Genomic DNA, 18,007 nt, shown 5'->3' with positions numbered 1-18,007 from the left:
TTCCTGTTCTATTCATCATTGTAAACTCTACAGAGGCTAGCACCCAGGAGTGGCAAATCACAGCGTGGTCACAATGACAAAGCCCTTTCAAGTTTACAGAATGCTCCCAGACACCCTGCATTCGGGAGCTTCCAGGGAGAGGTTGGTTAGAGATGCTTATCCTTCCTACCAACTAAGAAGAAATGAGGTTCAGAGAGATTCTGTGACTTGATCACAATCAGGCTAGTGAATTAAAGTACTGCCTTGAGGGCTTCCCTGGTGGTGCAGTGGTTGAGAGTCTGCCTGCCGTTGCAGGGGACACGGGTTCGTGCCCCGGTCCGGGAAGATCCCACATGCTGCGGAGCAGCTGCGCCCGTGAGCCATGGCCGCTGAGCCTGCGTACAAAAAGTACTGCCTTGAGCCAGTACTCTCTGATAATTTCTTTTTCATAAGTGGATGAATGAATGAATCATTGGATGGATGTCCTAAGAACCGATGAAATAGCTACATCATGACAATGTCGGGATCCTAGATAAGTTGAAAAGTGGAGAAAACACACCGAGTTCCCCCAGATTCCAGGTGTCCCAAAGCCTTCCCGTGGGGAGGGAAATGGGTGCCACTGCCCCTACTCCTGTGACCGACCAGCTTTGCTCATCCCATTTCCCTCCCGCAGATTTTGACGGTGTCCGGACCCCCTGAAGGAGGGACCCGAGTGACTATCCATGGCGTGAACCTGGGCCTGGACTTCTCCGAGATCGCCCACCACGTGCAGGTGGCTGGGGTGCCCTGCACGCCCCTGCCGGGGGATTATATCATCGCTGAGCAGTGAGTCCAGTCCGCTCTGGCCCACCCTCTTCCCCACCCCGGAGCTTGTGGGGGGGACTCTCCCCTCTCCCTCCATCTCCTATGTCCCTCCTCCCATGGACCCCACTCCCTGAAGCCTTCCCAGGGCCCTCTCCTAGCCCACCTCCACTCTTAGAATACCCTATTCATTTTGATTCCCAATTCCCTGGCTCCTCTGGCATCAGGGCTCCCGGTGCAATGCTCTCGTGCAGTTGGTCTTCTCCTGCCCACTGGCTAACTGAGCCACTTTCCCAGCCAGTCCATTCTGCTCCTCCTTGCTTCCCCCCGCCCCTCCCCCCATAGCCCCCATTGGAATGCATCCCGCTCGGTGGGCTGCAGGCAACAATTTGTTTGGCTCAAGGGGCTCTGACAGCAGCTTAATCTGAACAGGGCCTCCGCCAGAGCAAATTCATTTATTTCACTAAGGGAAATGTCAGCTGGAAATTAGAAAATAGGCATGTAGTGGTGGACAGGCGAACGGGGCTCCAGAAGTGACATATGTTCCAATTTGGGGTGTTCATCTGGCAATGGCGGCTGCTGTGAAGTTGGTGGGCAGGAGGTGGGCATGAAGCTAGGGGGGTGCTGGGGGTGGGAGGGTAGAAGGAGTGATGCTTCCCCTCCTATGGAGAAAGGGAGGAGAGTAGCCAGATCCTTCTGCATGATTTATCATGTAAAGTTGGGTCAAGTCACCCTGGTTCCACTGGGCACACAGCTCTGCAGGGGGTACTGGGAGCGTGCCCGTGAACAGGGCTCCTCTCCTTTAGCTCCACCCCTCGCAGCCTCCCCAGAGCCAGCCTTTAGTAACAACCAGAAAAGTGGCACTGGCAACCGTAAAAATGACACTTCATCTTTCATCAGCACTTACTCTTTCTCATCCATTCTCTTGCTTTTAATTGGTAAGGACTCTGAGAGGTAGACATTGCTATCACGGTTTTACAAAGTAGGAGAGAGTAAAAGACTTGGGAAGTGAAATGACTTCCCCCACTCACTCAGTGCATAAGTGGCCATGACAGAGTTGGAACTCAAGTCTCCTAACTTTTGGTTCAGGCCTCTTTCCGTTCCCTAACAGCCATGGGGCAGGACTTCTGGGTAAGAGTGGCCTGCAAATTCCATTATCCGTCAGCCTGTGGCCTTCTGGGTCAGGGGCCATGATTCCAGTGTGGCCAGGGCAGGGTCAGAGTCAGAGGGGTAAGTTCCCCGACTTAGGGCACATCCAGCAGGGGAGAAGAAGGAGCTGCCTGACCCTGCAGACATTCAGATCCTGCAGAACTGACCCTTCACTGACAGCCTTGTCCCTTCAAGGAGTGAATCATGGAGGGAAGACTGGCTGGGTCTACAGGAAAGACATGAGGAAGAGGAAAGGGGGAAATGATATAAGTAGCGCTTCTGAGCCAGAAGAGAGGGGGAGAGCTGTTGGGCTTGTCAAGATGAGATGGCTTTACAGAGCCCAGAACCCTGCCACACCCAGCTAGACTCTCAGTCACACTGACCCCAGACCCACCTTGGCCTCAAGGAGCTGCCTTGGGCCACTGGACACAGGTCAAGTCTCCAACTTGGTGAGATGCCACAGGACTCCAAAGGAAAGGTTCACAGGGGACTGAAGGGTAAGGCTTTGAATAGAGAAATATAAATTCTTGGGCAGCCGGACATGGAAATCGCATGAGAATTGGGATCCAAAGGTCTTCTAAATCCTGCCTCCTCTACCTGCCAGCCCTGAGACCTTAGCAAACTGTTTGGTCTCTCTAATCTTCACTGGCCCAATGGAAATCATGATTCCTACTGCATGGGTTTTGGGAGAGAATTCAGTGAGATGAAAACGTGAAGACCGTAATGTGCCGTAGGAACGTAAGGAAATATTGTTCTATTCAATATCTTTGAAATCAAATGCATCACACTCACCCAGGGCCCTAGGGAAGAAAGTTCCAAGAAAAACTGGAAGTGAGGATACAAAAGGAGCCTGGGGAGGTGAATGGTTGCCAGGGGTCCCTACCAGGGCCAGTGATCACCCTAGAAAACCAGCCCCATCAACTCCTCAGGCGCGGGGCAGGCAGGAGGCAGCAGGCACATTTCTCACCTTGCCTGCACGCAGCCCTGGTTTCCAGCCGTGTCAGGCTCATTATTGAGAGCTTGTTAACATCATTAAAGCCTCCATCCTGGGCAGTGAGCAACAGGCACAATCATTATAGATATCTGTGAGAGATGAATTTGGCTAAATGGACCCAGTGCAGAGTCCCGGGCACGGGCAGGATTAGCGGGCACAGTGATGACTCACCGTATGCTTGTGCCGTGCCATCTATCACTCAGCAATTAGGCTAATGTTGGTTAAAGGGCCCCGCTTAGTCTCTTGCAATCAGTGCCCCACAGGTCTATGGAGGGCCGGATGATTCCATCACAGGACGTTTCCTGGGTGATGAGATGCAGGTTGAGGCTGCAGCTCAGCCCTGCCTGGGACAGGGGCTCTGTATGAGGTGGACTCAGCTTGGGTCCTCAGACCCCCTCCTTCTCATCTGCTGCACCTACGAAGTCAGCCATGTCCTGACGGATGCTACATGCTTGTGCTCCCACCCCAAGGATGCACACTCACGGGGAGAAAGGCACCATCTTTGCCAATCTATGGGAGGTGGTGCGGTGTGAGGCGAGGGCACCGGGCTGGGTGCCAGGAGCTCAGCTATTGATGAGCTCCCTGATCCTCAAATGTCTCATCTGGAAATGGGTATGTAGAAATGGACCTCTACAATCACTTCTGTGGCCCTAGGATGTCAGAAGCAATATGGAATCTGCAACTCCTGCCATTAGAAAGCTTATCAGTGGGACTAATGTGAATCCAGAGGTGCCTGTCCATCAGGAGTCAAGCCTCCCAATGTTGAAGCTAAATAACTAGTAGAGAGTTATTTAGTCTAACTTCTCATTTTACAAGGAGAAACTTTAGACATCCCCAGCTGTTGTCTCCTGATAATACACAGGGAGCCTAAAGCTACCAGGGACACCGAGAAGAGGCAGGAGGCCCCCAGAAGTCAAACCACAGGAACTTTGATGACCTGTAAAGCCTAAAGGAGGAAGTGGTGGCCACACCGCTGCCTGTGGTCATCTCCAACCAGGGAGGGAGGGAGCGCAGGTTCCTCAGAGACTTAGGAACCCAGCCAGGTCTACCCCACCTCCCCTTCCTCCCGCCCCAGCCCCCCACAGCCACGTCACCTCCACCCCAGCACAGCCACCATGTCCATCCTGTCCCTTCCACGAGAGACACAGAAGATTCCACTGATTCTAGGGGCAGTAGAGTGGAACGGTCAAAGGCATGAGCTTTGCAGCCAGGCTGACCTGGATTTGAATCGTGGCTCTGCCACTTCCCAGCACTATGGCCACAGATGAGTCACTTAGCACCTCTGAGCCTTGGCTTCCTTGTCTATAAAAATGGAGAAGACCCACCCTGTGGGATGCCTGAGGATGACACGAGATCCTATCTGGGCCAGTGCCTGCCACACACAGCTCGACAAATTGTAGCTCTTGTTTATTGTTGAGGTACAGAATCTGCTTTGGCCTGACCCTCATTCCTCAGTATAACCCTCTCCACTCCCTATAGCTGCCCTTGCTTCTTCCTTTAACCCTCTATCTCCTTGAGCTCAGAGAACAAATGCCAATAACAAATACACTCAAGGAGGCCTCTCCATCCTTCGCTGCGAGCACTGGGTCCCAGGAATAAAAAGGAAGAAGAGTTAGAGGTCATTAGAGTTCTTCCACAACATGGTCTGAGTCCTCAGGACTCTCACCCAGCCCTTAGACTTAGCACCCAGCCCTTAGACTTAGCAACCCAGACCATTCTACAGTCCACCGCTGACTGCTTCTCCTCTCCCACTCACTGGATGAAGTAGAACCTCATTCCACCAGCAGGGAAAGGAGTCAGCTGCAGTGCCAAGGAAGGGAACCCATGGTCCAGCTCTAGGCCCTCCCTGCAGCCTCGGCCCCTGCATCATACCCTTCCAAGCGGGACACTGAGAGCCAACTGCAGGCATTCAGCCTTGGACACTTGGGCAGTGCCATCTCCCATCCACCCTCTTCTCCCACGTGCTTGACGTGCAAAGCTCATCTTTTGGGCCACAAACCCTGAACAAGAAAATGTTCTAGAAAAGACAGTGTGCCAAGACGCCCCAGACAGCTGAACAGGCCATTCTAGCCTTCTCTTCTCCTAGACAGGCCCCAGGAGGAGCAAATATGCCTATGACCTTCACGTGTTCTTATGTTTCCTCTTTCCATGACTTCAAGCCTGCCATGATTTGCTTCTGCTTTTCTTCTCGAGGGTGGCTCCAGCACAGTGGCCAAGGGGGGTGAGTGAGGGACAAGAAAGCACTGATTAGAAGAGAGAGAAAGAGACTTATCTGCTGCCTCCTCTTCTTCACACCCCATCCCCCCAGTAGAGAGTCGATAATCCTCTGATGCTCCTTGAGAGCCCGGAGCAATGTGACAGCATGACAGGGACCCCAAACGGGAACAGGTGCTGGGGCCCAGGCAGCAGGATGGGAGAGTTGTTACTCCAAGCAGGTAGCAGCATGGAAATAACCCCACGTCGTACCTTAAATTAAGCTTCTCAAATGCTCCGCTAATGAGGTTTAAGGAGACGCTTACATGTAAAATACTAATTGATCATCACTATCATCTTTACTGTGGGTTCATAATTAATTTACTCACAGAGAAAGGGAAAGGAGAACGTCCTTTGACATGCACTCAGTACTTTCTTGTCGAACCTAATATGCTAAACGTAATAAGACAGTCATTGTATGTAAAGTAAATATTCACCGGGAGTGAAAGTACTTATTTGGGATTAACTGTTAGGAAGGAGCTGGAGATCGGTGGCATGACGTGTGTGTGAGCACGCCATGTATTTGTTTAATGCAAGTTTTATTACATCAAAATGAAATCTCTGTTTAGTTACCTAGAGAACAACTTCCTAGAGAAGTTGTTGAGATAAGCGTCCTCCGTTAAACACGGATCTTCCCCACCGTGCCTGGATAATGCTGGGGATTGGTGGAGAGGGGTCTGTTTTTCTGACTCCCCACTAAACCAACCTACCAAGGGCACCAGACTGCTCAGACTGAACACTTAAATGGCATTGGGAAGGAAAGAAAAGCCTTCCATCTGTCCCCTGGGTTCCCTTTTGCTGAGCCTGGTGGAGCCCTTTCCCACCCATCCCATGCCTTAAAATTCCAGGCAAGAGATCCCCCCAAGAATCTGATTTCTTCAGTCCCTCCCATATCCTCCACTGCCCACTCTTTCTAGAGTCTGCTGTGGCTAAGGCAGTCCGTCTGTAAATGTGCTTGTTGTAACTTATCTCAGGTACCAGGGAAGCCCTCACTGGGGTTATCAAGCTGCACATCACGAGAGAGAGTGCCTCCCCCCTCCCTCCCCCCACCCCCCCACCCCCCACCCCGCCGCCACCATTCTCCAGTTCTCCTGTTGATGTGAGACATGACTTCCAACCCCAGGGCTGGTTCACCGCCTCGCCCACCAGCTCTGTGAGCTCAGCCCTTGATTAAGTGGGAGTCCAGTGTCGATTGCTGTCCTAATGAACTCATCCACCTCCCACCCCCTCGCCTGCTGCCACTGGATGCCACTCCTCCCATTCAGCTGGGAGCTCCGGTTTGGGGAACTCACTATCTCACCAGATTATCTGTTCCCTCACTGCAGGAAACAAACCACAATTGAATCAGCTTGGCAAATCAGTCCTCACTCCCTCTTCTCGGGAGTGTTGCAGCGTTGGCTTGTCACACGAAAAAGAGCACTAAATTACTGCCCCTAGATCTCTCTGTTGAACATTAGGTTTATTCCACAAATATTGGGTTGGTACCCAATGCCAAGCCCTGCACTAGGCACCGGGGACTACAGGCTTGCTCATAGAAATAGGCAGCATAGCGTTTCGAGGGCTTTAGCGTTGAGCTCATCCAACCTCTCACTGTACCAATGAGAGACTAAAGCCCAGAGCGGGAAAGTACTTTACCCAAGGTCACACAGCCACATGGTTGAGCAAGCTGAGTCTTGGTCCAGCACTATTGTAAGACTGTGATGAGTCATTCACTGTGACTATGACGGGGTGAGCAAGCTGGGGCAGGGATGCAGCTCTCCCCAGGTCTCTCATGGAAAGGTTTGCTCTCTCCTCAGGATCGTTTGTGAGATGGGCCATGCCCTTGTGGGGACCACCTCTGGGCCCGTGCGCCTGTGCATTGGCGAGTGTAAGCCAGAGTTCATGACCAAATCCCATCAACAGTACACGTTTGTGGTGAGTATTGGGTCTAGTGCTGAGCTACAGGCTTCTAGCAAGGGCATATTTCTGCTCCAGGCTTCTCCCAGGAAAGTCCCACCCACCCCTCTCCCGAGCTGGCACCTCCAGGCTTCTTGCAGATGGAGTAGGAGACCAGAAAAGGGAAAGCCTGTCTTTCCTGGGTGGGTCAAGTGCATGACCAACAACACTTTGGAGACTTTGGCATCCCAGAGAGCCACAGGTCAGAGTTCTAAATAAGCAAAATCAGGCCTTTCTTAGAAAGTGGATCCTAGACACAGGGTGGGGAGGGGCTGCCCTTTGTCCCACCGATGTGATATCTCTGTCTAATTCCAGCCTAATGAGGACAGATCATCTGAGGGACCTAATTATAAAGGTCTATATTTATCCACACGCTTTGTTTTCTGCCAAGGATATTGTAAGTGGGAGTTTAGAGGAGCCATTTGGAATCCTGCAGGAACGCATGTCTGTGTGCAGGACCATGGGAGTGGGATGTACGAGTGAGCTGCTCTGTGTGTTGGTGTGGTTACACACACATATGCACACACTCAGCCCTGGAAACACTTCTTCTCGCCCAAGCAACAGATGGTGGACTCACAAAGGCTTTATTTTCTCGTGCTGAACAACCCGCTTCTGGGGCTCCAAAGTCCCTTTTCTGACACCTAGGCAACATTGCCACATCAAGTTCTTCACTGAAAAGTGTTAACACCAGCGGAGGGGGTCAAACCAGCCTTGCTCAGAGTATTGAAAATATATTTGACCACAAAATTCTCTTCTCTCTAAAGCACTTTACTGCTTGTTTTAGGTTTTCCAGTCTCTGCCTTCTTATCTCAGCATCTCCACCTTTCCTTGTACCAGTCTTCTCTCAGATGGGAGGGTACCATGGCCTATATCTGCAGCCCACCTACCCCATCTCCTGTGCAGGACAGACAGGGTCTCATGTGAGAAGCAAACCCAGAAAGACTGGATGGAGAGAGCTGTAGAGTGTCAGAGCTGGGAGGGCTTTACAGATCATGTAGCCCACTCTCCTGTCTTGACAGAGGAGGGAACAAAAGCCCAGAGTGATACAGAAACTTGCTTCAGGGCCCATCACTAGTGAGTGGCTAATGCGGACTAGAGTTCATGCCTGTGTAGGTGCTCAGTTAAATGCACTTTCCACTCCACTCCCCTGCCGGCTAGGCAGGAGCAATTTCTTTCTGATGCATTTTAGGCCAGATGACATTTCTTTTAGGCTTCAGGCTTAATTTTACGATTTAGTGAGCTTACTAGAAAATCCCAGCCAACGATGGGCCATCCTCCTGGTGAAGGTCAGGGAAGACGCATCTAACATTTACTGACAGGTCTCTGCACCTGTTGTGCCCTTCTCTTGCTTAGGGAGGGACGGAAGGACACAAGCGTGGGCCATTAATGGATCCTCTTGGTGGCCCAATCCAGGCAGGGATCCTTTATTCAGCCCTATCGATTTTGTGCCAAAAAAATCAGTATGCGCTCCAGATAGAGAAGCATTTTCAAATTGTTCTCAATTTGCAAACTAATTGATAGATTAGTCAGTGTCATCTCTGCCTTCCCAACAGTGTTATGAGCATAAGACTCCCAGGGGAGTTAATTAATTGCAAAACACGGCCCTTCTGCCTTCCCTGGATATGCCTGGAGCCTCTTCTTAGAAAGGGTCTGAGCTCCAGGGTAGGCAAAGAGTGTTTGGGATTAGAAAGGGTTCACTCTGAGCGTGGACACAGTCCCTCCTTCTGTCTTTAAGTCTAGCCTGGGTTTCTCTCTTTGGGTAAAACCTGAGCTGTGATCCTTTCTCTGCTTCCTCCCAAAGAACCCTTCCGTGTTGTCACTCAGCCCCATCCGAGGGCCAGAGTCCGGAGGCACCATGGTGACCATCACGGGCCATTACCTCGGGGCTGGGAGCAGCGTGGCTGTTTACCTGGGCAACCAGACCTGCGAGTTCTATGGGTGAGATGGGCTCAAAGGAGCCCTAGGAGACTGTACACGTGAGGCCTGTGCACACATGTTCCCGTGCATGTTCACATATGTGCCTGCCCCATCATCCCCATGTTATGTGTCATGTCCTGGGCCCAAACACCATTCCAGTCACTGTAAGAAATATATACCACTAGTCAATTTGTATCGCGAGTATCATAGGGGCTAAATACTTCTACAGATATTTAGAAGTGAGGACCATAAGAGCTGCTGATGAGGGAGGTTCCCAGGAGCTCTCAGTCACCACCAGGATCAAGCATTCATTATGTCCCCACCATGGTGACTTGAGAAACATGGAGATTGCATGGCCTCTGTCCTCTGCAAGCACAGACTCATCCTCAGGGCATCTCTTATGCGCTAAAAATTGAACACCTACTATTTGTCTATTCGTCAGATATTCTGATGAAGCCCTGGGGTTGTAGAGAATCTAGAGAGAATTCTGAAAGGATCCCTGGATGAGAACCCAACTTGCCCAGTAAACCTCCTCCCTGGACCATAAACTGCCTGAGGGCAAGGACTGAATATTTGCTTCTCTGCCTAGCAGGTGCTCAAGTTATTAACTGACTGACCAGACACTAAGCACTGGCTAAATAGTCATGGTCTAGAAAAATCCAGAAAAGAGGAGTTCCCCCAAAGCCCAAGGAGCCCCGCCCCTGCCCCACCTTCTCTAATCCCCTTCTCCAGTTGGCTCCCTCCCTAGTCCATCTGGAGTGGGATCTCAGGTAAAAAGAAGCACTGATACACACTGCTGAGGGATGTTCCCCAGTCTAGAGTATAAAAGGACAGAAGAACATTCCTGGGCCATACCCCCCAACCGGGGAAAACCCCTTCTCAGGCCAGAGGCTGCACCTCTTGCCCATGCCTTTGCTCACCACCCTCCTGCGGTCTCCCTGTAGGCGATCAATGAATGAGATCGTGTGTGTCTCGCCCCCGTCATCCAATGGGCTGGGGCCCGTCCCTGTCTCTGTGAGTGTCGACCGAGCCCGTGTAGACAACAACCTGCAGTTCGAGTACATAGATGACCCCCGGGTGCAGCGCATCGAGCCCGAGTGGAGTATCGCCAGGTGAGGCAGAGCGGGCGGGGATACACCCAGCTGCCGTGCAACCTGATCCCTTCTGCCAAAGTGCAGCTCCTGTGAGGATCCTAGGGGGACAAGTGGTAGCAGTTTGAGAGGGTTTTTCACCTAACCCAGACTCTGCTTGTTCCCAGCGGCCACACACCCCTGACAGTCACAGGCTTCAACCTGGATGTCATTCAGGAGCCAAGGATCCGAGTCAAGTTTAATGGCAAAGAATCTGTCAATGTGAGTAAGCACGGGTCCCCTTGATCTGCAGGCAGCACGGCTGTGTCTGTGTTTTGCAGTGTGATAAGGTCTGTGTTAGGCACTGGGACATTCGACCGCCAGAGAAGAGTCCAGAATCATGGCCCCAAACACCTGGGCCTCACAATGATTTTTATAATTACAGTATAATCATTTCTTGTCAGAAGGTGATGTCATGAGTGTATAAACATACTGGCTTCTGAGCTTAAGATATGGTGCAAAAGGGCTCCTGTTTTCTGCCATGTTCACTTTGAGGTCCGATAAGAGGTAGGGTGAGAGGGAGAAGAAATTCTGGATCCAGATTCAGACATCTGTGAATTGGAAGCAAAACACCACCATCTATTAGCTCTACAACCATGATCAAGTCATTTAACGTCTCTGATCCTCCCTTCCCTGGCTAGAAATGCTGATGATAAGACTTGCCTCGCAGATTTGTAACCTGCAACGAGGCTGGCACCTGATAAACGTTAGTCACTGCATGCAGATATTTCCACCCTGGTTGCTAAGATGATCAAGCTGAACATTTCACTTTATTCCTCTGTGCAGACCCATGTAATTTAATTTTTTTCCACTGTGGATTTTTGTGATGTTAAAAAAGTTCTCTATCATAAGAGCAGAATGTCTGCTATGTTGTGATAAATTTTTTAGTTCATTCTATTGGCTCCATCCTTCTCTTTTCAGGCAATATTTTCTGAAATGTTATTGTATTCATAATTATAGTCCAGGAGATGCTGTTACGGCCATTATTTTTCATATGAATTACTGCTTTGACCTTCTGGGCATTGACGAGGCTGAGATGGAGACGGAGATGGGCGAGATGGTGTTGGATCTACCCTCTTATCCCTGACACATTCCCAGCATGCTTGAGGCTTCCCTAGGAAACAGAGAAATACAGAAAGAGACAGGCTGCCAGAAGGCTAGATCTGGAAAGGTCTCAGGGATGATCTAGTCCGAACTTCTCACTGTATAGCTTAGAAAACTAAGGCCAGAAAGCAGTAATGACTTGCCCCCAGTCATGAAGGTGGCTGGTGGCAGGACCAAGCTAGATCCCAAACATCTGACTCTTCTAACTAGACCACGTGAGATGATGGTGGGCTTGACATTTCATCATGCCGGAGACGTGGAGACACCTGTATCACACCTGCAGTGACCCATTGTGCTCACAGCTCTTTGGGCTAGAAGAACGCGCAACTCCAGATCCCAACGTAGAGCCTGATCCATGAGTGAAAGAGGGGGGCCCCCGCCCCACTTCCAGACCGAGGCTCAGTGTCCCCAGGCCACCTCCATCTGTTTGCTGTCTCTAGGAGTTGGTCAGCCTGGGGAGGGGCAGCCCCTCCAGGACCAGCAAGGCCCCAGAGGTTAAAGCCTCAGAACACAGAAAAGAAAAGACGTGGTTAATCTAGTACAGAGGGAATTTTGGAGGATGAGTGCATGACTGACAAGATTAACCTCCGAAGGCTGCAGCATTGGTCCCCGGGAAGCTATTGGAAGAGAAGACTGGGCTGGGCAGGCCTCCCCACACCTGGCAGCCTTCTGAGAAGGCCTGGGTCCTGGGCGTCCTGTGCGCCCGCCAGGACACGTTGGCAGCCCCAGGCAGGAATCTCCCCAGCAGTTCTCCCAGCTCACCCACCAGGACCTCAGTGCTTCAAGGAGTTAAGAGACAGCTCCTGCCTCTCGAGCATTCGGGGCCCTGAACTCCAGCAGGGACCTGCTTGGAGTCTGCAGGCTGACAGGCAGCCTGGAGGAAAGGCCTGGGTGTGCAGGCTTCCACCAAGCCGGGCCCCAGCATGGGAAGCCCGTAAACTCCACCCGATGCCCTCTCTTTCAGGAGTGGTGAGAAAGAACCATGTTGCCCCTGAGGCCCTACCTGGGCTCCACGTCATCCTCAGTCCCCGGGGGCTACCCCCTGCCTTTGGGTTTGGAAGCAGCCCGTGAGAAGGGCCAAAGCGAAGGCCGCAAAACCCAAAGGAATGTTTGGCAAAGTGCCGATGCAGCGCTGGGCAGAGAGCAAATGGAGGCCGTTTGTCTGGGGGTGATTTGCTCATTCACAGAGGAGTCCCATCCAGGGACACTGGAGTGAGCAGGGAGGAAGATGAGGGGCGGGGCAGGGAAGCGGTCCTTGGGCTGGGAGGTCTGCCCCGTGGAGCCCAGGGAGGGGACTCCCAGCTCAACTCTGTTTGACCGCACCACCATTTTCCTCATGCCAGGGTGTCCCCAGCTGGAACGGGAAAGGGACATTAGTTTCACAAGGGGCTGCTGAAGGGTGAGCTGAAAAGGGCGGGGATGCGTACTAACCTCCGACACGGCACGAAGCCCTCGGCGAGCTGTTGGTTTAAACTCTTCAACTCCCTCTGGAAAGGGAGGGTTAAGACTTGGAGCTCTGACATAATTTCTATGCAAGCATCAGCTTTTTTTGCAATTTCACACACGGTCTTGTTTTCCGAACATGAAGCCTGGGTATGTGTGTGTTGGCCAGACACGCAACATGTGTGGACCTGCCAGGACAGTGTGTACTTGAGCAAGGTTCTCACAGATGCCCTTGGCTGTTGCTGGGACACTGTGACTCCCAGAGCCAAAACTGAGCCACGCAGCGCGAGACAGGAGGAGGTGGGGAGGGGTCCAGGTTTTCTTCCCAGATCACACGTGGGTCCTAGAGCGCTTTCTTCAATCTGGCTGCTGCCTTGGGAAGCCCTCAAACTAAACCACCAGAGGAGAGAATGGCACAACACATGCCACGCGGGGCCAGCTCAGCTAGGATGTTATCTGGGAGATGAGGGTCCACCAAGGAAGAAAGGACATTATGAACTCAGTGTCAATACCAAGGTTATACCCCCCATGGAGAGTTAGGGGGCACTTGGTTGGAGAAGAGAGAGATCCTGACTAAAACATTTAAGGAGGTGAAGGATCCTTTTCATCCATCAGTGTTTTCAATAAACATTAACTGAACACCTACTATGTGCTCATCTCACACAACTTCCTTCCTTCCATCTCACACACACACACACACACACACACGCGCGCGCGCGTGTGCGGGAGACTGCTTCTGTCCTACTTTTTCCGCAAACATCCATGCTCCCTCATCCCCAGACCTTTGCTGCTGTTCTCTCTGCCAGGGACTTGATCCCTTACCATCCCCCCTGTCTGGGTAAGTTCTACGCATTCTTCAGGTTAAATTTCATTCATCTCTTCCAAAGGAAAGCTCCCATGAGCCACCCTCACCCTGCCTCAGGCCATGCACGCTCGCGCACAAACACAGGCTCGTGCACACACACGGACACCCGCAGAGTGCCTAGTACTTCCCCAACCCGGACATTTCTCACCTCCATCCATGCATTTAACAGTGCTGGTGCCCCTCCTGTGCTCCAGGCCCTCTGCCAGGACTGCACTGTAATGCTTGTCAAATCATTTGTCTCCCCGATAGACTGAGACTGTTTCACGGATGGCCCAACTACTGGCACCGTTCCTGGCACAAAGTAGGTGCTCACTCAGTGTTGGTGAATGAATAAATGAAGTTAAAACACGCCCCTCCCTGCCAAAAAAGAAAAAAAACAAACAATTTCACAGCCTTTTTCCTCAAGCAAGTAGCCCACTGGAGACCGGCCAAAACAAGCAAAGGGTGGGAGGGCGGCAGTGTGACCCCCACCATCACCTGCTGGGTGTTTGAACGCCATGCTCTTGGGCCCTTTAGGTGTGCAAGGTTGTGAACACCACCACCCTGACCTGCCTGGCACCCTCCCTGACCACGGACTACCGGCCCGGCCTGGACACCGTGGAACGGCCGGACGAGTTTGGATTCGTCTTTAACAATGTCCAGTCCTTGCTGATTTACAACGACACCAAGTTCATCTACTACCCCAACCCGACCTTTGAACTGCTCAGCCCCACTGGGGTCTTGGATCAAAAGCCGGGATCCCCCATCATTCTGAAGGTAGGAGGGTGGGATGGCTGCCTGCCACGCGCAGGGGTGGCCGGAGCACCCCTCTCCTGGCCTGGCCTCCCTTCGATGCACACGGGCTCACATGGGTGTCATCTCCCTGTGAAGGGAGCTTGGTTATACATATCGACCCACTGAGTGACATATCTTGCACTTGGGATTCTCAAGGAACACCGTAGAGTATTTCTGTGTGTCCTTGTGAGCTTTGGGACCTAAAAGTCCTGCAGTGCACTGGAAGCAACGATGTCCTTTATTGACCCCATCCGTGGCCGCAGTAACTGCCCTCAGATGTGAAGCGGTCACGGTCCCCTGGTACCATCCTTCCAGGTGTGTGTTACTCTACCACTTTCACTTCTATCCCCTGCATCCTCCCCCAAACTTTCACTTGTTTACTGTTTGGTCCCCGCTTCCTTTCTCTTTACCACTCTCTTCCTCCCTTTCATTCTCTCTTCCCTTTGTTTTCTCTTTTTCTGTCTAAATTGTGGCTGTTAGAAGTCCTCTCCAAAAATTTACCATGGAGTCACTCATTGGTTTTTGCATTGCTCCCCTTACCCCACCTCTTTAATCTCTTTTTATTTTTATTTATTTATTTTGTTCATCAACATTAGAATATATTTTGCATTTATATAATAAAATATAGAAGACAATAAAAATAAGTGAGCATTGCTACAAGCAACAACAGAAATAAAACTCATGAGCAATATTCAGCAAAACAAGGCAGACATAAAATGATATACATTGTATGGTTTCTTTTTTAAAAATTCAAAACTGGGCAAAACAAATTTATGGTGAAGATAATGGTTACTTTGGGGGCAGAAAGCAGGGGTCATGATGAGGAAATAGTATAAGGAAGGCTTCCGAGATCCTGGGAAAATTCTGTTTCTTGATCTGAGTAGTGGTAATACTAATGGGAGTTCAGATAACTCACATAAGTCATAAGTTTATAGTTAAACTTATGCACTTTTCTCTGTGTTATAACTTATTAAGAAAGCTAAGACAAAAGCCTTATTTAGTTCATTAAGATCAACAGCTGGCAGAGAATTATTGAATATTATTTCAGACACCTACAAAGTTCAAGGAACCGTGTAAGGTGATGAAAGATTCCAAGTCCATTCCACTATCAGATTTTTTTTCTTATTAAGTCATCCATTTTATACACATCAATGAATAAATGTCAATCCCAATCTCCCAATTCAGCACACCACCACCACCACCACCCCACCGCTTTCCCCCCTTGGTGTCCATCTGTTTTTTCTCTACTTCTGTGTCTCAATTTCTGCTCGGCAAACCGGTTCATCTGTACCACTTTCTAGGTTCCACATATATGCGTTAATATACGATATTTGTTTTCCTCTTTCTGACTTACTTCACTCTGTATGACAGTCTCTAGATCCATCCACGTCCCTACAAATGACCCAATTTCGTTCCTTTTGATGGCTGAGTAATATTCCATTGTATATATGTGCCACATCTTCTTTATCCATTCCTCTGTCGATGGGCACTTAGGTTGCTTCCATGTCCTGGCTATTGTAAATAGTGCTGCATTGAACATTGGGGTGCATGTGTCTTTTTGAACTATGGTTTTCTCTGGGTATATGGCCATGAGTGGGATTGCTGGGTCATATGGTAATTCTATTTTTAGTTCTCTAAGGAACCTCCATACTGTTCTCCAAGTGCCTGTATCAATTTACACTCCCACCAACAGTGCAGGAGGGTTCCCTTTTCTCCACACCCTCTCCAGCATTTGTTGTTTGTAGATTTTCTGATGATGCCCATTCTAACTGGTGTGAAGTGATACCTCATTGTAGTTTTGATTTGCATTTCTCTAATAATTAGTGATGTTGAGCATCTTTTCATGTGCTTCTTGGCCATCTGTATGTCTTCTTTGGAGAAATGTCTATTTAGGTCTTCTGCCCATTTTTGGATTGGGTTGTTTATTTTTTTAATATTGAGCTGCATGAGCTATTTATATATTTTGGAGATTAATCCTTTGTCCGATGATTCATTTGCAAATATTTTCTCCCATTCTGAGGGTTGTCTTTTCATCTTGTTTATGGTTTACTTTGCTGTGCAAAAGCTTCTAAGTTTCATTAGGTCCCATTTGTTTATTTTTGTTTTTATTTCCATTACTCTAGGAGGTGGATCAAAAAATATGTTGCTGTGATTTATATCAAAGAGTGTTCTTCCTATGTTTTCCTCTAAGAGTTTTATAGTGCCCAGTCTTACATTTAGGTGTGTAATACATTTTGAGTTTATTTTTGTGTATGGTGTTAGGGAGTGTTCTAATATCATTCTTTTACATATAGCTGTCCACTTTTCCCAGCACCACTTATTGAAGACACTGTCTTTTCTCCATTGTATATCCTTGCCTCCTTTGTCATAGATTAGTTGACCATAGGTGTGTGGGTTTATCTCTGGGCTTTCTATCCTGTTCCATTGATCTATATTTCTGTTTTTGTGCCAGTACCATATTGTCTTGATTACTGTAGCTTTGTCTGAAGTCAGGGAGTCCGATTTCTCCAGCTCCGTTTTTTTCTCTCAAGACTGCTTTGGCTATTTGGGGTCTTTTGTGTCTCCATACAAATTTTAAGACATTTTGTTCTAGTTCTGTAAAAAATGCCATTGGTAATTTGATAGGGATTGAATTGAATCTGTAGATTGCTTTGGGTAGTATAGTCATTTTCACAATATTGATTCTTCCAATCCAAGAACATGGTATGTCTCTCCATCTGTTGATATCATCTTTAATTTCTTTCATTAGTGTCTTATAGTTTTCTGCATACAGGTCTTTTGTCTCCCTAGGTAGGTTTATTCCTAGCTATTTTATTCTTTTTGTTGCAGTAGTAAATGGGAGACTTTCCTTAATTTCTCTTTCAGATTTTTCATCATTAGTGTATAGGAATGCAAGAGATTTCTGTGCCTTAATTTTGTATCCTGCAGCATTACCAAATTCATTGACTAGGTCTAGTAGTTTTCTGATGGCATTTTTAGGATTCTCTATGTATAGTGTCATGTCATCTGCAAACGGTGACAGTTTTACTTCTTCTTTTCCAATTTGTATTCCTTTTATGTCTTTTTCTTCTCTGATTGCCGTGGCTAGGACTTCCAAAACTATGTTGAATAATAGTGGTGAGAGTGGACATCCGTGTCTTGTTCCTGATCTTAGAGGAAATGCTTTCAGTTTTTCACCATTGAGAATGATGTTTGCTGTGGGTTTGTAGTATATGGCCTTTATTATGTTGAAGTAGGTTCCCTCTATGCCCGCTTTCTGGAGAGTTTTTGTCATAAATGGGTGTTGAATTTTGTCAAAAGCTTTTTCTGCATCTTTTGACATGATCATATGGTTTTTATTCTTCAATTTGTTGATATGGTGTATCACATTCACTCATTTGTGTATATTGAAGAATCCTTGCATCCCTGGAGTAAATCCCACTTGATCATGGTATGTGATCCTTTTAATGTGTTGTTGGATTCTGTTTGCTAGCATTTTGTTGAGGATTTTTGCATCTATATTCATCAGTGATATTGGTCTGTAATTTTCTTTTTTTGTAGCATCTTTGTCTTGTTTTGGTATCAGGGTGATGGTGGCCTCATAGAATGAGTTTGGGAGTATTCTCTCCTCTGCAATTTTTTGGAAGAGCTTGAGAAAGATGGGTGTTAGCTCTTCTCTAAATG

The 18,007-nt window shown here is 49.0% G+C and overlaps 1 protein-coding gene across 3 annotated transcripts in view; it reads left to right on the top strand.

The window, feature by feature from the left end:
- PLXNA2 (plexin A2) overlaps positions 1-18,007 on the top strand; it is a 221,460-nt gene that overhangs the window by 177,232 nt on the left and 26,221 nt on the right. For all 3 annotated transcript variants that reach the window (XM_033852877.2, XM_073802776.1, XM_033852874.2), the window contains 6 exons: positions 653-804; positions 6,973-7,090; positions 8,913-9,049; positions 9,973-10,140; positions 10,287-10,380; positions 14,087-14,326. In XM_033852877.2, coding sequence (XP_033708768.1) covers positions 653-804; positions 6,973-7,090; positions 8,913-9,049; positions 9,973-10,140; positions 10,287-10,380; positions 14,087-14,326 — 909 coding nt within the window. The remainder of the gene's footprint in view (positions 1-652; positions 805-6,972; positions 7,091-8,912; positions 9,050-9,972; positions 10,141-10,286; positions 10,381-14,086; positions 14,327-18,007) is intronic.

Source organism: Tursiops truncatus, chromosome 1 (genome assembly GCF_011762595.2).
Source record: "Tursiops truncatus isolate mTurTru1 chromosome 1, mTurTru1.mat.Y, whole genome shotgun sequence".
Taxonomy (NCBI): Eukaryota; Metazoa; Chordata; class Mammalia; order Artiodactyla; family Delphinidae; genus Tursiops; species Tursiops truncatus.
This window is presented reverse-complemented; position numbering and strand designations above follow the sequence as displayed.